At 43.8% G+C, this 22,500-nt stretch overlaps 1 protein-coding gene across 2 annotated transcripts in view; it reads left to right on the top strand.

Moving 5' to 3' along the window:
• LOC130373856 (receptor tyrosine-protein kinase erbB-4-like) overlaps positions 1–22,500 on the top strand; it is a 251,261-nt gene that overhangs the window by 215,819 nt on the left and 12,942 nt on the right. For both annotated transcript variants that reach the window (XM_056580505.1, XM_056580504.1), the window contains exon 20: positions 2,637–2,822. In XM_056580505.1, coding sequence (XP_056436480.1) covers positions 2,637–2,822 — 186 coding nt within the window. The remainder of the gene's footprint in view (positions 1–2,636; positions 2,823–22,500) is intronic.

Here is a 22,500-nt window from a genome sequence, read left to right on the forward strand (position 1 = left end):
CACAGGCATTAGTGCACACGCACACACACACACACACACACACACACACACACACACACACACACACACACACACATTTACAGACATGCACACACACACAAAATCACACAAATGTGATCAAACGTTGCACGACCTAGTTGCACTTTCATAATGCACTTGTCTTGACAAACTCAAGTAAATGGGCTGGGGAGTGCATAACTGTTGTACCATTAGGTCTGCCTTTGATGTTGGCCGTGCATTCATTTTTCTAGTCATTCATCCCCGATACTGTCATGGGGAAATATACAGACACATACAAAGAGACAAATTGCCCAGCATAAGTATTCTAAATAGGTTGTTATGGGTTGTGTTTGAGGGATAAATGCACTCGGGCTCAGGAAGAGAGTAGCAAGAGACGGAGAAACTATCGAACATTTTATCAATGCCTATTTTTCAGAGACTATTCACTTTGAGGCCAACCAATACAGTCACTCACATACCACTGATTGTGGTTGTCAATGGAGTTAAATAACCTTTGATTTGGGATACTGGAGTGCTATCAATGCAAGAGGACAAGAATGGAAGACCGTAGTATGATTATACTGTAAGCGTATACAGTAAGGTAATAAACAAGACATTATGGCTCCCTTCATTTTAAACTGTGGACAAAACAAGCTATTAGGCCTTCAGACTGGCACTTACATGTAAAACAATATCCCGCAAACCGACCAACTACATTGTCCGTCAACCATTTACATAACTCTGCCCCATGGCGTTAGCTTAATGTTGTCTTGATTAGTAGCGCTGCATTCTTTATGACTCTCCAGTCAAGCCATTGATGTCCCTGCATGCGCATTATCAGAATCCACTAAAGAGTATGTGCTTGGGCTGAAGATTGATGTGGAGCGTGGAGCTTGGCCTTCATTAAAGGAAGTCTGTGTACAAACCCTGCTATTACCAAATGTACTGGATGAAGAATTTAGCAGGTTTAGCAGTGCTTTGCTCTCGGGAGGTTAGGAGTTGACTTCTTAAAGAATGTCATTTGCCTTGACTGCTGTCCCCATCATCCGATCATGCCCCTACATTGTCTTCAGTATTTTATTTTGCACGCTAAATTACTTGTTTGAACAACTTATATATCTGATTGAATGTTCAATGGAAGTGCAACAAGACTGAACGATTGGCAATAATGGCCAAGGAAGATCCATATCCTATTCCGAAAACATTCATGTTTAACAACAATGTTGTTCAATTCGGGAGGACGGGAATACAACAAATATTTTAAACTAATAACTAATAACAAAGGGCTAATAACTAACCAAAAAAACGATCAGGCTTTTAGGAATCCTATTAAGGATGCCTTTGTAACTATATCCGTATATATAGTTACATATATATGTGTCTATTTATTTTACAAATTCGATTTTAGCTACTGTGCACCACATATGTATTATCGGGAGTTCCATGCATTCCTGATTGACTTCCCCGTTGCACGTTTACAGTTTTATAGCAAGTAGAGCAGCGACATCAGATATTCAGGATACATTAGATCATTGTTCTGGGGCAATGGCATGCCTACCGATCAACTGGGGCAGGGATCTCGACTACGTTGCTCCAGATGAAGCAGAACAACTTGGCGGGAACAGGGCGTGCCCCATGGTGGGTCCCAGGGTAGCCCCCGTAGCAGTATGCACACATAGAAGGAGGAGGCTCTTCCGTTGCCCTCAATGCCAGTGGGATTTACCATTACTCGTGTCTGCCGCCATCTCCATGCATCTCCTGCTGATGAGTGCGTTTTTCATTATGCGAACGCTGTAATGCATTGCCCCCAAATAAATCCTCTCTCTTTCTCTCTCTCTCTCTCTCTCTCTCTCTCTCTCTCCCCTCTCTCTCTCTCTCTCTCTCTCTCTCTCTCTGTCTCTCTCTCTCTCTTGCTGTCTCTCTTGCTTGCTCTCACTCTCTCTCTCTCTCTCTTTCTTGCTGGCTCTCTCTTTTTCACCTTCTCTCTCGCTCTCTCTCGCTCTCTCTCTCTCTCGCTGGCTCTCTGTCTCTCTTTCTTGCTGGCTCTTTCTCTTTCTCTCTCTCTCTCTCTCTCTCTCTCTCTCTCTCTCTATATATATATATATATATATATATATATATATATATATATATATAAATATAGAGGAGGAATAATGGGGTATGCACACTAATTAAAGACAAACGGCAGCAGCATCAGAATCTTTCATCATGTGTATCTCACATGCACATATCCGCAGATATGTAGAACAGAATCATGTGGATAGTTGAATATCATTATTGCATCATCTTAGCACAGTTATCTGTCGTTTCACTTCATCAAACCGTATGAATGTATATAGTCGAAAATTGTCTAATATTTATTCACACTTTGAAATCAGACCATTATGAAAGGTAACTCCCGATGAAGAATAATTAGTTCAGCTTTGTCACATGGTTTGAACCAGTGGCTTGGGCTTCTGTGTGTGTGTGTGTGTGTGTGTGTGTGTGTGTGTGTGTGTGTGTGTGTGTGTGTGTGTGTGTGTGTGTGTGTGTGTGTGTGTGTGTGTGTGTGTGTGTGTGTGTGTGTGTGTGTCCCCGCCACCATGCTCTCCTCCAACCACATGCCCTGTCTAAGTGTGTCACCTGTCCCCACCCAGGAGGCCCTGATCATGGCCAGCATGGAGCATCCCCACCTGGTGCGTCTGCTGGGGGTGTGTCTGAGCCCCACCATCCAGCTGGTCACCCAGCTCATGCCCCACGGCTGCCTGCTCGACTACGTCCACGAGCACCAGGACAACATCGGCTCCCAGCTGCTGCTCAACTGGTGTGTCCAGATCGCCAAGGTAAGCGCACAACCTTTTTGCTTTCTTGTTTACAGGCCTGGTTATATTTATGAACAGTCGTAGCTGGCTGCCTGGCTAGCTGGGTAGTTAGCTGGCTGGCTGGTATAGCTGGCTGTTTGGCTGGTTTAGCTGTTTGTTTGACTGGCTGGCTAGCTGACTGATTGGTATAGCTAGCTAGCTAGCAGGCTGTTGGTTTAGATGGCTGTTTGGCTGGCTGGCTAGCTGACTGACAGGCTAGCTGGTAGTGTGCTGTGGCCTCAATATCATCATTTAATAGATATTCTTTCTCCCTGGTTTATTGTTCATTGATTTGAGCACACCGCTGCTCCAGCCGGTTGGCGATTGGTGGATGTATCTGTGTTCTTTGTATGTTGAGTTGGTGTGTAATTCGGTTGGACAAACCTGGTCATGTGATCACTCTTTCTCAAACTGTTTTCACCCATTGCCCTTGAACCGCAGCCTTTGGGGCGAACTTAGACCTACATTAATAAGGCCAAACAGAAAGTGAATGGCGAATCTTTAACTTAAATATTATATCTTGTCATAGAGATATGTTTAATGCGATTTGTTGACTTCAAATTCCGTGGTCTGATGGCGTCCAATGAGAATGAGACGCACATATAAACAAACAGGCAGCACGGGTTTACACATTCAATAATCAACTGCGTTGTTTTCTTGAGTGTGGCCCAGCATTATCTGCTCCAGATCCCAGTGCTTGGCTCCAGTCACATTATGAGAATTGACGGTTTATGTCTTACATGACACGATTACAGGGACACTTGGATTCAAAGGGACAAATAGATTATTTTTCATCGGTTTTTAGTTCACACACCCTCCAGGAGAGATCACGGGGCTTAGACTCTGCAGTTAAGAGCCTTTAATGATGCTGACATTTCTCTCCTACTTGGCGTGATTTGCATCCAGACACTTTTAAGTGACTTTCCCTACTGCTCAATAGATGTCAAATGTGTGAATGCATAACGCACACTTTTAGGGCAATGTTCAACAGAGTTGATCCTATTAAGGCTTGCATTTGTCTATGGCCAATAGAAAACAAAGCAGAGCTCTTTACATGACATCATTAAATTCCAATTTGAATTCCACCTCCTACACTGCGTGTAATGTTAATAATAATAATAATAATAATAAATGAAATTTATATAGCGCTTAATATGGTACTCTAAGACGCTTTACATATTGCCCTATCAAAACTATGTAAGACAGACTAGGAATAAAAGAAAAACAGAGGTTAAACATGAAGAATAAGGTGGGAGTTAGGTGGGGAAGGCTAGTGTGAAAAGGTATGTTTTGATATTTGAAAGAAGAGAGGGTTGGAGAGACTTTGATGTGGGAGGGGAGTGAATTCCAAAGGGTGGGGGCAGCAACTGAGAAGGCCCGATCACCCCAAGTCCGTCGCTCAGTCCGTGGAACTTGTAGCAGGTTGGCAGAATTGGACCTGAGGAATCGGGAGGGGGCGTGGTGATGGAGGAGGTCGGCAAGGTAGGGGGGGGGGCTAGGCTGTTGAGGGCCTTGTAGGTGATGAGTGAGATTTTGTAGTTGATTCTGTGTTTAATTGGAAGCCAATGGAGTTCACGGAGGACAGGTGCGATGTGTTCTCTGGAGCGGGTACCAGTGAGGAGGCGTGCAGCTGAGTTCTGGACAAATTGAAGTTTTTTGAGGACTTTGTTGGTGGTGCCGTAGAGAAGACCATATGGCAATGTTGCCCGATTTCTCTTCACAATCACTCTTTGGTCGGCTTGATGATTTAGTGCTCCCTGACTTGGGATGCTATGGCCTTGTCCACACGCTAGATAAATGTTTTTGTCCCTCTGTTTTGGCCACCCGCCTGTGCTAATCCGCTGTTTTCGGCTATATAGCTGTTGTCGACGCTTCCAGACAGACAGTTTATATAACCAGGCCGAGGCTTGACCATGCACATGCTCTGATCATCACCTTGGGTCATGATAAGTAGCCGTCTTTCCTTCAGCTGCCAAAGTGTGAATTAAGTGGACACAATCTGGGGACCACAACTATTCATTTGGTTATGCCGATGTCTCCAGTTCATTAAAATCACTGAGGCACACCAACATGATCCTGCACAGAAGGGTCGGATTGAATAGAGGATGTTGCGGAATTATGATGATATCAGTGGCAACAGAATATATTGAAACCTCAAACAAGTTTCATACAATTTCTTACAGAAAACCCTTGTTACAATGTTGAATAAAGAGTGAGTAATGATGAGTGCAAGCCAATCAGAACACAAGAATTAAGGAAACTTCACAGTGACAGTGGCTTCTAAGGAGAAACGCAGTAAGTCATGAAAAAAAAGGATGATTGTTTACGAAAGAGAACCTAGCATAGCATTGACTCAAGTCAAAAGCAGCTTGTTCTTATTATAAAGGCAAAGATGATGCTGTGTTTAACTGCCCGGTCAGGCCCCATTAGTGGATTATTCTTAGAGGAAACGGTCCCAAAATGCTCTTTATTATTTACACATCTTTTAATTTTCAACCGTCATCTGAGCTTGATTGTGTGTGAACACCGCTACATCGATGAGAAAGTGAGTTATGTTTTCTGAGCTGTGCTCATGTTTTAGAAAATGTTCTGTTTCCAGTGGTGTGCACATTGCATAACGCATTCTGGCATAATAAATGCCAGAATGCCACAGAAAGGACAGAGTCATCCGTCATTCTGAGATTTATCATTGTCTATCCCTTGAATTAATAGATTCTCTTTTCCATGTTAACTGTATCGTGGGCGAACAAAGCTGAGGTCAAATATGAACCAAAATATTATTTTGAATAAGCTCCACACATGAGATGTCATTGTTGTCCTGAATGGTTCAGCACACATTTTTTTAGGGTAAGTCACGTGGAACCAGTTTGAGCCATCAACAAATACAACAATTCTTATTTTATATCCCAGAGATCCCAGAGATCATTGAGAATTCATGACTCACTTACTGTATCTTAACGACTGTGGCTTGCTAGGGCACTGATATTGTAAATATGTTAAATGCACAGTGTAAATGTTGCATTATCTCGTTTGATGAATTTCCTTGTGTAAAAGGCTTCCTGGAGATAGATACTAACACATCAACAGGGAGACGTTTGTGATGAAGGGTTGATTTCGCCAGTTTTGTGGACGAGTCAAATGCAGTTGATTTGTTTTAGGCCTCCTACTTTGGCTGTGAGGGCATGCCCCTTCCTGCCCCAAGTGTTCAACAACCACTTTTGGTTCATTTCTTTGTTCTCTTATTGACGCAGATGTCGAAATAAAGACAAGATAGAGAAAGATGAGCCTCTTAACAAACTCAGTGTAACACTTTCATGAAATAATTTAGTAAAACCGTGGACCTAGAAATGGAGAAATTTGACAAATTGAGTATCGGCCCCCGATACAATTTCTCAAGTTCAGGGCAGGAAGCTTGACTGTTGTGTTAAGGTGCAGTATTACCCTTGGGCCTGTAAAGCCCTAATCGTGGAATACATAGGAATGTTGAGTTGATCTAGGTTTTCCTGATTACATCTGAGTTGTAGTTGGGCCTTTTTGCAAACATGCACTCACACACACACACACGCACACATGCAGCCACACACACACGCACAGACCCCTCTGCTTATTCATTAACGGAACTTCAGGGATACATGCGACATTGCTCCATTCCTATTCCATCCACATTCGCTCTCGTTCATGTCATGTAATTTGTTCTTCCCTCCGAGTCTTCCTTTCCCCTGTCTCTGTGTATGCAGCAAAGCAATATCATTTCAGTCGTTCAGATCTACAGCCAATCCATTGAATCAATATGTTCTGACACGGCTCCTTTCTATTGCAAACTTCCACACTGTCACTGCTCCCTCTCATACATTTATCTCTCTCTCTCTGTCTCTCTCTCTGTCTCTCTCTCTCTCTCTCTCTCTCTCTCTCTCTCTCTCTCTCTCTCTCTCTCTCTCTCTCTCTCTGTCTCTCACCCTGTCTAAGTTCCCTGCATTCGGTCCCCTGTGGTGTTTGACTCTGAGTCCAGCATGTAGTAGAAGAGCATGGAGCAGATTAGCACTGTTCGATTTTTAATATCCGCCCTCATCATGAATGTCAACAAATGGAATCCTCCTCCGGACACTTAGATATTGAATGTAATTTTCCATTTGTTTCCCTCTCTCTCAGTGTCAGATGACTAATTAGTATGGGAAGAAATTGTGTGGACATCTTGACTGACTACAGTGTGTGCGTCAAAATGTAGTAGACCTACTCATTTTCATCAACCACCTCACCCCACTTGTCTCTATCTATCGCTCTCACAAACTCTCTGTGTCTCCATCTCTCTCTCTCTCTCTCTCTCTCTCTCTCTCTCTCTCTCTCTCTCTCTCCCTCTCTCAATCACTCTGTCACTCACTCACTCTCTTTCTCTATGGCTCTACCTATCTACCTCTCTATGTCTCTCCCTCTTTCTCTCTCTCTACCTCTCTCTCTCTATTTGTCTCTCTCTCTCTCTCTCTCTCTCTCTCTCTCTCACTTTCTCTCACTTTCTCTCTCTCTCTGTCTCTGTCTCTGTCTCTGTCTCTCTCTCTCTCTCTCTCTCTCTCTCTCTCTCTCTCTCTCTCTCTCTCTCTATATATATATATATATATATATATATATATATATACTGTATATATATCTGTGTCTGTATCTCTCTTTTTTCTCTCTCTCTCTCTGTATTCTATGTCTCTCTTTCACACACTCTCTCTCTCTCTGTATTCTATGTCTCTCTTTCTCTCTCTCTTTCACTCTCTCTCTCTTTCACTCTCTCTCTGTATTCTATGTCTCTCTTTCTCTCTCCATGTCAAACAGTTGGATGAGCGTGTTTAAGGTGACATTACTATTCAGAGCGGTCCCAGGCCTTTCCATCCCACTGTAACGCTCATCAAACGTGAAGTAACATTTTAGACACGCTCTCTGAAGTCAAGAGGGAGAACACGGCAAACTTTTCTTCATACCCTTTAAACCAAAGACTCTGATCTCACAAATCTTTGTCCCAAGAACACGTCTGATTGCCGGATCACAAACTTTGGCCCTTCAGACAGATAAATTATCCCCATGGACAGAGGCAGAGATAGGCAAAAGGCCATTAGGGTGGTGCTTACTCACATTTGGCATACTGTCAATCAAATGAGCACAGACATTCTCTGGAAAATAAACACACACACACACACACACACACACACACACACACACACACACACACACACACACACACACACACACACACACACACACACAGACACTCACAAGCACACTTAAAGACAAATATGAAAGTCATCTGTCAATCCACTCTCACACAGACAAACACAAATTCTCTCCCACGTACACAAACAAAGACACACACACACACACACACACACACACACACACACACACACACACACACACACACACACACACACACACACACACACACACATACACACATGCTTGCGGTGCAGTATTAGCAGTGTCTGGGGGGAGCAGAGATGGATGTGGTCAGGTAAGGCAGGTGGGGGATGGATGACTGGAGGCAGATTGTGCAATGGATGAGACAGTCAGCTCCCAGAGACAGGCCTAGACTAATGACTAGCTGCCCAACATGTATACACAAACTCTCACAAACACAGGCACACACAGCCATACTGTCACAGATCACAATCATCTGACACACAAGCATGCACTTACACATACATTCCCATTACACAGATCCCATATGCAAACACGTATAGGCAGGTGCATATACATGCACACGTACAAATGCAGAAATACTCACAAACATATGCTGTCATGCAGGTGTGACACTCTATACACGCAGTGTTTAGAATGGACGTCTGAATGCATCGCAAGAAATGAAAACGTCAAACATCCAAACAGAAAGCATACATACAGGCATACACACGCACATACATACAGGCATACATGAATGCATACATGCATACACACGTACGTACTTACAAACATACAGGCAAACACACATACATGCATGTATACATACATATATACATACACACAAACATACATACAGGCATACATGCATGCATGCATTCATACATATATTATTTCGCTAAAGTCGCAAAGTCAAGAAACCCAAAGCTATCCTACCCTGAGTTTAAACATTAGGTACCAGTACATTTCCGAAGTGTTTTTTCATTCATCGTTTTCATTCAAAGTCATATCGTGCATTTGAACAAAATCCATGTCTGAAGTCTTCTTTTTGAGTTTGTGCTCAAGTGGTTTGGATATGCATTGAAATGTGCTTTGTGCTGCTGATGTTGATTACAATGTCGTGAGTAACATAAGGATGGGTAAAAGCTGTCAACTTATAGTGTCTTGGTTGTCTATTAGAGCGAGAGAGAGAGAGACAGTTAAAAGAGGATAGCGACTCGTGCTCAATTCTCTCAATTAGCAACTCGTCACAGTAAGCTACTGCCTTCCCGGCTCCTATGGAACTTTCTAACTCATAATATGTGTGTGTGTTTGTAGTTTTGAGTGTGTGCTACTGTGTTAGCATTTGTGTGTATCCATCCTTGCGCGTGTGTGTGCAATTCATTTTAGGATTCTAAAAAAAACTTGTGAATGTCTGACCCTTTTCGTCCAGGACACCCCTAAAACCTGCAAATATTCAAGCACACAGCATTTTAGAGACACACAGGCGTGCATCCACACACACACACACACACACACACACACACACACACACACACACACACACACACACACACACACACACACACACACACACACACACACTGTGCAGCATGGACCCAGCCCTGGGAGCGGTGGTATTTAGGATAGGTCAGTGGTGTGGTCCAGCCGATAAACCACATCATCTCTCAGCCAAGCCCCCGTTGGTGTCCTTGTAGCAGGTCACACGGCTCCTAGCAGCCCTCCTTGCTTAAAGTGTCTGAAAGTCGGAACCGATAATCCGGACAACCCTGAATAAAATAGTGTTTTTGTTCTCAACCCATGCATTGTGTTCTCGGTTGTTTCTAACTGTTTTGTGTGCAATTTATTAAATAATTTGTATATTCGTTTTTATGACGCCAATTTCTGTTACCCAATAGTACTAATGTATTTTTAAAGGAAAGCTGGCACGACACACAAACGTCTTCCAATAGCCAATAGCCTGTTGTTTTACCCTCAAATATCAGCTCCTTTTAGAAAAAGTGACCTTGGTACACACACAAACACACTTGCACATACACACACACCTCTGCAGAGCACAGAATCAATTGCAAACACGATCATCTTCTCCTCAGATTAGCACAGAGTTGTGAGAAAAAGCTAATCAATGAAATCCTGACCGCCACCGTTTTCTTTTTCTCTGTGTTCTTTTATTCCGCCGCTATTGTTGTTTCTTTAATACAATTAGTTGTCAAAGACTTACCTTGTTTTGTGCTAAATGGGAGGACGGGTGGAGCCCTGCCAAGTCGGCCGTATTCAATTTTTTCATTGTGGTTTTTAACGCCTGCTGCTCGCTGTTTAGCGCAGTCTTCCTATAGGGCTCTGTACACATTGTTTTCCTGCATATTCGGTTTTTCATAGCTATTACCAGACGTGGCTTCGGCTTACAGATGATTCAAAAACGGCAAAAAAAGAGAAAGGATTTTGTAACGCATAATACCGACACGTTCTGGGGAAGATTAGGGCGGTGACCCTCGCGCTAATCCAATCGTGCTCTGGAGCGCCGTGACTGCAACGCCAAGACCGTTTGCATTCTCCCCGCCCGTTCGCTATGCCCTGAGCGGTTCTGCTGCTGCCATGAAATTTAACCTCAGCACATCAACAACAACAACAGCAACAACAAAAAAGTCAGGATTTACAGCTGGTTGGTTGAAATGCTCATAGCCGAGGGTCTGCGGGGATCAGTCCTGCTCGCGCCCCCCCCCCCCCCCCCCCAAAACACCACCACCCTTGAATCTTTTGTGGCGTCATCCGAGTCCGAAGGAGAGCGTCTGAACACCTCGACCGGGTACCATTGTTGGGGGTGTTATCAGGTGATTAGAGGAGCAGGGACGACAGACACGGGGCCCTACTGTAAGAACTCCTACTGTGGAGTCATAACAGGCAGCATTCACACACAGACACAGACACACTGACAATCTCACACACACACACACACACACACACACACACACACATACACACACACACACACCCACAAACACAGAAACGTATTCTTCTCCCACACCAGTACAATACACAAGCAAATGAAAAATACATCTCGCACACACGTGTACGGACACACAGACAGGCGATGTCACGGTGCGCCACTGATACATCAATGCACAAATAATATAGATAGAATAACATACTTAAAGGCTTACAACCAGAGGACCTTATCCGGAGATCAGGAATCCCAACAAAAAACATCCCATACATGAACCAATACATATACACACGCACAAACACACTCACACACACATGCGCGCAGGCAAGTATGCACACACCTACACTCACACAGACACACATACACACACATGCGCAAACTTCTGCTTGGCCCAGACAGTGGTAGATATTATTTACTGGGCCAGGGAGAGACAATGCAAACTCAGAATATATAATCGTGTCTGGCAAGGAAGCGATAGACAAATAGTAATGGATGTGAGGGGTCGGACGGCAAAACTGAGGAATGATAAGAGAAAGAAGAATCCAGTATTGTTAACCCACTGAGACGGCCAAATGGTAACCAAAAGGGTTTGGTCAAGAACAAAAAGATAAGGAGACTGGAGGAGAGGTGGGAGTTAACGCTTATGTGTTGGTTCAACTTTAATCTAGACAGGGTCGACCAGATGAAATCAAATTACATTTGAAACGGAACCAGGTGAGTGACAAAGCCACCGGGATGTCCAACGCAAAACACAAAACGATAGCAACAACACAATACTGAACCAATAGGCTAACAGCCTAGCATGCTCCACCTCAGACACGGACAGACAGAGACACACCAGAGACCCACCACAAAATCAGTTTCTGTTTGTGTGTGTGGTCTGAGTGTGTGTGTGTGTGTGTGTGTGTGTGTGTGTGTGTGTGTGTGTGTGTGTGTGTGTGTGTGTGTGTGTGTGTGTGTGTGTGTGTGTGTGTGTGTGTGTGTGTGTGTGTTTTTGTGTGTGTGTTTTTGTGTGTGTATGCGTGTATATTCAAAGCCCACATTAATGCATACCAAGGGAGACCTGTTAGGATTGCTGAGCTGCCCGCTTTCTGCCACAGATCAATCGCGGGCCGGGGCTAATGTCTCTCATTACACCGCACTGCAATCAACCCGATGTCATCGTGCTAATTAGGACCATGGTCATTATTATTATCCTTTCTATATTACAGTTCATTACTTTTGGACTCTCAAGATCTTAAGGATGTGCGTGTGTGAGTGTGTATGTGCGTGTGTCCATGCGCTGAGGCCAATAACGGACAAATCAACCGCCATATTCCGTTCGTTTCTGGGCGAGATGTGTTTCGTTCCCGTATGATTCCCTCCTTGTTTCCCAAACATCCCCCTCCATTGAAGGTTTCTGTGTGCCGACAAGGCATCACCAGACGCCCCAAAAGATGATGCTTCCAGGCCCGACCAACTGAGAAGTGAATTGGTGTGGATGAAAAGCCACCCTCCCTACCCCCACCCCCATCCCCCCACTCTCTCTCCCTCTCCCCCAACTCCAAAAAAAACACCCTCGCTCCCTCATGATTATCAGTGGGGGGAGGCTCGACCAATAGAGTTGTGGCAAAGTTAAGCATCAGTTGAAATGGAAGAACATAAGAGAGGAGAATTTATCGTGTTTATTTTAAAGAAAGGAAAAGTGCCTTATCCAGAACCTTATCCACTTTATTATACAGCCAAGCTCTAATTGTGCAGTCCCCATAGTGTAGCTATATAAAATATCTGTACACTATTACAAGGCACATTGCCTGAGTAAAGCACCCGTGTGTGTGTGTGTGTGTGTGTGTGTGTGTGTGTGTGTGTGTGTGTGTGTGTGTGTGTGTGTGTGTGTGTGTGTGTGTGTGTGTGTGTGTGTGTGTGTGTGTGTGTGTGTGTGTACTTTGAAAGTGGTGCTGGGTCGACAGCGACTCTGTCAAGGTAATAGCAAACAAAGAAAGGAAAGCACCCCAGGCAAAGCTACACAGTCAAACAGACACACACACACACACACACACACACACACACACACACACACACACACACACACACACACACACACACACACACACACACACACACACACACACACACACACACACAAACACATACTCTCACACACAGACCTGCATACACACTCACACACAGACACACACACACACACACACACACACACACACACACACACACACACACACACACACACACACACACACACACACACACACACTTAAACACATAGACAGACAGACAGACAGACAGACACAGGGGAGTGTTGTGCCAGCGGTAAGGCTTAGTGTTCAAACACAGAGAAGCACAATGTCCAGGAGACACCAACAGAAGGCACAGTCCCACCTAATAAAAGCCCACAACGTCCGCTTCTGATGCGCCATTATTTTCAATTAGTGTTGCATGGAGTCTCGCGGCTAATGCTCAGCCACCTGCTTCCAAGGATACATGGATTTGAGACAAAAGATGGGTTGTTTTGATTTATTTTTGCAATAGTTATTTTCGGGGAATGTAAAACTGAAAATACAAAACATGGTTACAGGTTGTATCGACCGTGATTTCAAAAGATTTGATTTCAACTGATTTAATTTCTACTAGAAACATTGACTTTAATAACGCGTCTATTAAACAACCTTATCAATTTTGGTGCTTGTTTGAGTGCGTGCGTGCGTTAAATCTTAGATGCATTAAGAAGCATTTTACATTGACTTGCATTCTCTTTATGGGTCCAGGCAGTGTTTAAACCATTGACCCTGAGACTTAATCAAAGTGCCAAACAATGTCTACGGCTTAACTACTACCTGACCATCACACACACACCACACACACGCACACGCACACACACACTGATGATATACTGCAGTCTCCCATTTCCAACAATGTCAGGCATCACGTAAAAATTAGGGAACGCATGCCAGCATACTCGTAAAAAAACAACCTGAATTAAGACATTTATAGGCTTGTACTACAAACTCTCAAGTCAAGTCCATTTTATTGGAAGAGCCCTTAATCACAGTTACATTCTCAAAGGGCTTCTCAGGCCACCCTTTACCACATCCCCCCTAAACCTACGGCCCCCAAAGGGCAAGGAAGGTTCACGGAAAGAGGGAAACAAACAATAAACAAAGACTTAAAGAGGGAGATTCAACCACAACCAAGATAACAGAGCCAAAGAGAGAAGAGAAAGTGAAAATGAAACCAAATCAACCAGCGAGGATAAAAGAATAATCAGGGGACAGACGACAAAACACACAGTTTGCCAAGAACATTACAATGTCCATCTGGTGGCCCCCTTCCTCCATCATGCACACACCCACATACGTGTGCACACACTTACACACACACGTGCCAGACATCCCGGAGTGCCCTTCCAGTACAAGGTCATGTTGTCAGCGTATGTTACGGATCGCTCACCTGTTTCCAGGGTGGCTGGCGGCCGCGGGCCACAGTGGCCAGAGCTGGCACCGAGCGCACAGCTGGCGTGCTGCAGCCACTCCGCAGGGGGGGAACACACACCACAGGGGTGTGAGTGCATGTGTTGGTGTGTGTGTGTGTGTGTGTGTGTGTGTGTTTGTGCGTGTGCGTGTGTGTGGCTTTACAATGACCTCAACTCTGGGAGTGTTTGTGTGAATATGTGCTTGTGCGCACTTGCGTGTGTGTGGCTTTACAATGACCTCATCTCAAGAGTGTGTGTGTTTGTGTGTGTGTGTGGGTCTGCTTGTGCGTGTATGCATGCATGTTTGTAGCTTTAAAATGACCATCTCAGAATGAGTTTCTGTGTCTGCTTATGTGCTTGTTTTTTTCTGTGTTTTCTATGTGTGTGTGGGCGCAATGTGTGTGTGTGTTAGGGCTGCTCGATTATGGAAAAAATCGAATCACGATTATTTTGGCCGATAATGAAATCACGATTATTCAAAAGATTATTTTTGAGCTTGAAAACATGATGTATTTATTCAGCATGTCTCTCCCAAAAAAACACTTTGTAACTTTGAAATTCCGCCTTAAAAGAATGCACAAAACCGACTGATAATTATCCAGCTGTTTTGCACTTTCTATGAAACATTTAATGAAAAAAAAATTAAAAACTCGATTATATTAGTTTTGTGATCATTTGACGAAAAAATCGAAATAGCGATGAAAATTTGATTAATCGCCCAGCCCTAGTGTGTGTGTGACAAAGCATGTGCATGTGTGTGGTTGGTTGTCCCCTTTGTATTAGGCAAATATTGATTGGCATAAGTGTGTTGTCTAAACCGCTCTTAATTTGTGATATTTGGTTGTTTGTGTAAGTGTGTGCGTATGTGAATAATGTGGGCTTGCGCTGATACATTTGTGTGCTTTTCAGAGAGAAAGTGAGAGAGTGGGTGTGTGTGTGTGTGTGTGTGTCTGGGATGTGTGTGTGTGTGCGTGTGTGTGTGTGTGTTTGTGTGTATAATGGTGGTTGTGCTTATGCATTTTTGTGCTTCTGAGAGAGAGAAAAAGGAAAGATTATGTGTGTGTGTTTGTGTGTGCATGCGTGTGTGTTGTGTGTGTGCATGTGTCTGAGAGATTAAGGACACAATGACCTTTTCGTCTATTTCGATGGCTAGAAAATAAGGGGCAGAATTATTAGGAAGAAAATGGAAAAACGAAAGACAAACGACGAGAGCGAGGGGGGGGGGGGGTGTTGTGCTTAAGGACCACAGTTAAGAACGGTCCATGTTTCCATTTGGTCAGACATGGCTGTCAACTTGGAGGTCGATGCGATGGGATTAACGAAGATACGTCTGCCGCAAACTGTAACCCTGTGTCAAGAAAGATGAGGCGTTCAAAAGTAAAAGCCCCTCTAAAATACGTCACCATCACACCCTCCCCCACTCTGAATTCCATGACCCCACCTCCCCCTTCTCCCTCCCACCCAGACGGGGTTGGGTGCACCTCTTGCCAGCCGAGGTGTGACGGACAAGCCACTGTCGAGGGTTCGTCCTTGACAGCCTCCTTCACATGCAGACCAGCATCCCCACCTCGCCTCGCTCTCTCGCTCTCTCTCTATCTCTGTCTCTCTCTCTCTCTCTCTGTCTCTCTCTCTCTCTCTCTCTCTCTCTCTCTCTCTCTCTCTCTCTCTCTCTCTCTCTCTCTCTCTCTCTCTCTCTCTCTCTCTCCCTCTTTGTCTCTCTCTCTCTCTCTCTCTCTCTCTCTCTCTCTCTCTCTCTCTCTCTCTCTCCCTCTTTCTCTCTCTCTCTCTCTCTCTCTCCCTCTTTGTCTCTCTCTCTCTCTCTCTCTCTCTCTCTCTCTCTCTCTCTCTCCCTCTTTGTCTCTCTCTCTCTCTCTCTCTTGCTCGCCTGTCTCTCTCTGTTCTTCATTGACTTCAATTAAACCATTAGTTTGTCGCTCTCTCCATCCCTCTCCATTTCATTCTCTTCAACTCTATTTTCTTCCACTTAAATCTCTCTCAATCCCCCCACCATCCTCTGGCTCCCCCTATCTCAGCAGGCAGTCAGGTTAGAGGTCAGGCCTCATACATTCATTCATAGGATGTGATGGCATGAAGGGTTTTCACAATATTAGCTTAACTGTGTGCTTTCTCTAGGGTGGAGAAATCCACTAGAGCAGCACAATTTCACTATTTTTTCACCCCTCTGAATATATTTTTCTTTTTTTGCAATGCAGTATGTTTTTATTTAATAAAATTGTCACAATCTCAAAGTGCGACTATTTTGAAATGATGAGAATATACCTGGGACACTGAGAAACACTGCTTATTTCTGTATTTTTGTCCCTACCATTTTTTTTATAAATGTCCATCAATTTAACAATGTGGAAAGTGTGTATTAGGACGTCGCTAGTCTTGCAAAGCCAGCCATCCACTTACAAGATTATATATCTCTGGTGAAATAGTAGGTTATGTGTTGAGGAATGAGGAAAGAGTGACGATACAGTAGACAGTAGAGTAGCACTACGGAGACCTGAGAACAGACAGACTTTCCATTTAACAAGATATATTATTTCCAGATGACGATGCTTCTTTCATCTGCTCAACGTTTGCTGAGGTGTTATCATCCCTTAGTGTTAGACCCTTTGGGAGATAAGGTCTGGTTCTGCAATTCTGACAGAGTCTTTGGCACTTATAGTTAGGGGTAGAGAGTAAAGGATTGTTTGCGCTGCCCTCGCTCTTTGCAAAGTGCATTATCGCTCTATTGCTACAAATTGCTCGCTAGTCCCCTAACTAATGCTTACAAAATCAATGCACACATCTTTTATCACCTCTGTATATTTTTTTGCTCAACTTTATATTGCCCTATATGAAAACATGTTCAGCCCCTAGTGTGTTCTCTTTTTAAATACATACAATATATCAACACGTGTTTATCTATCCATTCATTCATTATGTGCTTCTGTCTTTCCATGCTTGCGTTCCAGAATGTGTGGACACACTTGAAAGCAGGAGACTGAGAGGGCAAGAAAGTGTGAGAGAGAGAGAGAGAGAGAGAGAGAGAGAGAGAGAGAGAGAGAGAGAGAGAGAGAGAGAGAGAGAGAGAGAGAGAGAGAGAGAGAGAGAGAGAGAGAGAGAGAGAGAGAGAGAGAGAGAGGACGAAGAGATAGAAGGAGAGAGGGGTGAAGAGGAAGAAGAAGGAAAGAGAGGAAGAGAGAGAGAAGGAGAAAAAGAGGAAGAGATAGAGGAAGAGAGAGCAATGGAGAGGAAAAGTAAAAGAGAGACAGAGGCAGAGAGGGATAGAGAGGAAGAGAGAAGAGAAAGAGAGCGACAGAGGAAGAGATTGAAAGATAAATGAAGAGCGAGAGAGAGCGAGAGAGACAGACAGAGAGACAGAGGAGGAGAGCGAAACTGAGAGAGGAAGAGAGAGAGAGAGAGAGACAGACAGACAGACAGACAGTCAGACAGACAGACAGACAGAGAAGGAAAGAGAGAGGAATAGGAATAGAGGGAGAGGCAGAGGGTTGGTTGTTGCCCACTCTCCACCACAGTGCAAACTCTATTAGGCATTCATCAGAGGGAATAAATGGATATGGACAAGCGTTCCCCCATGTGGCCACTAACCCAATCTGGGAGCAGGCAAACTGTTCCTCTCCAACATGGCGTTGGTTAAATGCAGGCAGATGCAAGAGCGCAAAATGAAATGATCGTCTCCCTCTTTTCTTTTTTGTATTTATTGTCATTATGATTATTGCTTTATCGTTTTCCTCTTCCTGGACCTCTTTCACCCTCTCTGTCGTTTTGATTCAATTTCCATCGTTCATCGAAGGTGCATAACCTTCCTTGCCACACCCGTTGGGGTATTATATACCACACATAAATCTATGCTCCAAACGGTTTCTGTCAGAAGTAATGGTGCCATGATATCACATTACATTCAAATGAAATGGATTGGTTTATTTGCATTATGATAATAATATGTGAATAATAGTGAATGAGTTACAGTAAATCAACAGCCTTTCGTATTTACATTTTAATCAAAGGGACATTTTTGAGTTTGGGCAGGATAAATAGTGCTTATCAAAGCTACTACCTCTTATCCGCCAGGCGGGGGGACATTTGATTTGGCATGCACATCATGTGGAGGTCAAGCCTCGGACCAGCAGATCTGCACGTTCAAATAGACTCTGAATGATTCATTTTAAAGATTTTATTTCATTTTAATGGCTCCTTCTTTTTTCAGCTCAGGAAGATCAATGGTCCATAAGAAAGAGCAAAGGGGACTTCTAGAACCATCCACTTAAAGCAATCCCCCTGACATGGTTCAAACTGACCGGTAGCAATGTATTATCCGACAAACACTAGAAAGTAGAAATGTTGAATCGGAATTAAATGTTTTATATTTTTTTAATAGTAAACTATTATACATATACAGCCCAACTTTGCCAACACTCATCACCAAAAATGAAGCCAATCTTGATGGGCTGCATTCCTAATGGTACGAACACACCAGACGCGTACCCGCGTAAAGATTTACGCGCGTAACGCACCTAAGGCCTGCATGAATTCCTAGCAGGAGAAACCTCTGAAATATGGATGCTTGGTTGGACCGTTGGAGCAGAGGTACAGCAATTGATGGGGGTTCCACGTCTCACCCAATGACCTTGGGAGAAATGGAACAGAGAGAGGAAAGATATCAAGTCCTTTGAATGAATGCTGGTCTGCTGTTTACCATGATGTAATTATGAGTTACGATAAAGGCTTCCACACAGTGTCAGACATCAATATTGCATTTTCCAGCTTTTTAATTGAAAAAGTAAATGATAATCCGATAGGAGTCTAGCCCTTCAGTCTTTCCTTCTGTCAAGTCTTTCAGCTTTGAGACATGGCTACTCAGTCATTCCTTTCAATCCCAAACAGGCGAACACAAGGGCAATGGTTATAATAGCTCAACTCAAAGACTTTTATGAAACTGAAATAAATGGGCATTAATGACTTAAATTAACAATATTCAGAAGAAATCAAATATGAAAATGAGAACAACTGAAAAAGTTGCATACATAAACAAAAATGGTCATACAATATAACGTTGAAGGGTGGCAATGGCTCACGAGATAGAACAGGATGTCTGGCGACAGGAAGGTTGCTGGTACGGTTCCCTGTGTCTCCTAGCCAAGTGCTGAAATATCCCTGAGCAAGACACCATACCCTAACTTTTCCCGGTCTGGCGCCTTGCGTGGTTGAGACTGCTGTTGGCGTATGAATGTGAGTGTATGAATGGCACTAATGTGAGCCACAAATTGTAAAGCGAGTTTGGTATAAGTTGCCATAGGTCAGAAAAGCGCTATATAAATGTATTCAATTTACTAGTCACCATGAAGTGGCTCAAAGGCTGGGATATTGCACATTCAATGGAAATGGCATTCAAAGTATGATGGGAATGGTGAGAAATCCAAGTCAAAGGGTCTGGTTTCCAGCAGTAAACGCCCTTTCATCTAAATTTAGGCCAGACAAACAGGTGTGACAAACCAAGGTAATCTAGGACATTGTTTAACCTGGGGGACTCGTACCACTGGTGGCATGCCGTGGTACTGCAGGTGGTCACTGGGACTATATTCTTCAAAATAGACACACATACAATAATAGAATAACAATATATAATAATCAAATATATATATTTAATGTTGTGCAGTAAATGGATTTTCATGGCTTGCTATTATTTAAAAAGTTTACGCATGCCATCATATGCTTTTCATTTCAGCGATTTCCATCGATGTTGTGCTTTGATCGGTGTTTGCTCAATAAACACTCATAAGCAGCATTGCTTCGCTTGTATTCCAGTTTCCCACTGACCATGTTCTTCCTGCAGTAATATAACTATGTATACAGGGGACGCTGGCCCTCTTTGCTCAGCCACGGCATTTGTATTTGTCTATTTCCTCCTGTTTGCATGTGAGGTGGTCCGCGAAAGGTCTTGATGACAATTTAGTGGTGCAAGTGAAGTCAAAGGGCTGGAACCTCTGCTCCAGGAAATCAAACCAATGGTTCTGAACGCAGCCAGCGGACCAGCCCACTTGATGCCACTCATGGGCTTTAATAATCTGCTATTTTGCCAGCGTGCGTGCTCATAACGACCAGCATGTGCATTGATTTTTAATTTGCTCCAGAATGAAAACGCTGCATAAATGTTTTACGTGTGGAAGGAATTCCTCAGGGGGGCGGAGAGTGTGTTTTTGTGTGTGTGTGTGTGTGTGTGTGTGTGTGTGTGTGTGTGTGTGTGTGTGTGTGTGTGTGTGTGTGTGTGTGTGTGTGTGTGTGTGTGTGTGTGTGTGTGTGTGTGTGTGTGTGTGAGCAGGGAGGGGGTGCATAGTCAAAGCTGGTCCACTAATCAACAAGTATTGATCCTCTGCCTGGGCTCCGGAAGTAATCAATTTATATATACTCTCCATTGTGGGTTCTCTGGGCCTTTCTGTATTGCTTTTGCTATTAGGTTAAACCCACTGGAGGGACACCCCTGGGCACAGAGACACAGGCCTGGCTATTGACTGTTTGTGTGTCATGGGGGGGGGGGGTTGGTTGTTTGTGTAAGTGTGTGTGTGTGTGTGAATAATGTGGACTTGCGCTGATACATTTGTGTGCTTTTCAGAGAGAAAGTGAGAGAGAAAGTGCGTGGGTGTGTGTGTGTCTGGGATGTGTGTGTGTTTGTGTGTGTGTGTGTGTGTGTGTGTGTGTGTGTGTGTGTGTGTGTGTGTGTGTGTGTGTGTGTGTGTGTGTGTGTGTGTGTGTGTGTGTGTGTGTGTGTGTGTATAATGGTGGTTGTGCTTATGCATTTTTGTGCTTCTGAGAGGGAGAAAATTGAAAGATTATGTGTGTGTGCATGCGTGCATGTGCAGTTTGTCTCTGTGGGTGTGTGTTGTGTGTGTGCATGTGTCTGAGAGATTACATGTGCATTTCCCTCAATCTCCCTTAGTTGTGGAGAATAAAGAATAGGTTTGGAAACTGTCAGGGAGATAAAGAATTGTCTTCGGGAACCTGACCTACTCAGTCACACACTCACAAAGCCACCCATCAACCAATCCCCTGACCCACCCAACCATCAAAGAGACGCACACACACCCATCCTGGGCCGCTTTCAGGCACCCAAGTCTACTGTGTCTGTCCTGCAAAACAATAATAACAATAATTTGGGGGGAAGCCTTTCTAAGCAGGTTTTTTCAGTGGACAGCTAAAATCTTCCACCTCGTCGAATCCATCGAGTGACCTATTGTCACATGGCAAATGTCCCTTACCATATCTTAAACCTCTGGTTATCAGAAAGGTTAAGGAATGAAAAAATTATCAAATGCAAAGAAGAAAAAATGTATGACCATATTTGATGGATTAAATATCGTTTGATAAAAAAAAACGCATTTTTTTTTTTTTTACATTTAATCGGATGAATACAAATTGTTCTAATCAATACATCAATATAATCTTGAAACCCTGATGCCTCATCCCAGTGGGAATTACTTAGCTGATACCGGCCAGCAGTTAAGATTTAGATTTGAGATTCAAGCCCCAGTGCTCTTACAATACAATGGCGATTAGCGCAACAGCTACCAGTTAAAGTAGACCTGACATGAAGTGTCAGGAAGAGGTGACCAGTGTGACTAGAATATGCTAGGATCCAAACATGTCTCGACTGAATCTAAAAAGGCATTGCACCATCCAACAGTGTAGGACATTTAAAAATGCAATGCTCCCCTGAGGGCAGGAAGGGAAGGGAATGTATTCAACTTCCGCCTACCTTTTCTGTAGTAGTGGAAGGCGTATGTAGATACACTGAGGGTGCAGCTTGCAGTGCACCATCTTGGCAGGTAACATCATATAAGTGCATTGTACCTGAGGTTCTCCCCCAACCTCCTACTATGTAGCAGTAGTAGATGGAGCGCTTGGCCAGTATTGTAGCCGAGGGCTTGGGAGGAAAAACCAGCAGAGACCTATTTGGTCTCCTCTCGCAGACACCTTAGCTGAGATAATTGGCTATTCAATTTCCTGGCACATCGGTGTGTGTTGCAGCCGGCCTACAGCTGATCCTTTCTGATTGGAAGCGGACCTCGCTGGGGCTGCAGCTCGTGTCT

This window comes from Gadus chalcogrammus, chromosome 20 (assembly GCF_026213295.1).
Source record: "Gadus chalcogrammus isolate NIFS_2021 chromosome 20, NIFS_Gcha_1.0, whole genome shotgun sequence".
Lineage (NCBI taxonomy): Eukaryota > Metazoa > Chordata > Actinopteri > Gadiformes > Gadidae > Gadus > Gadus chalcogrammus.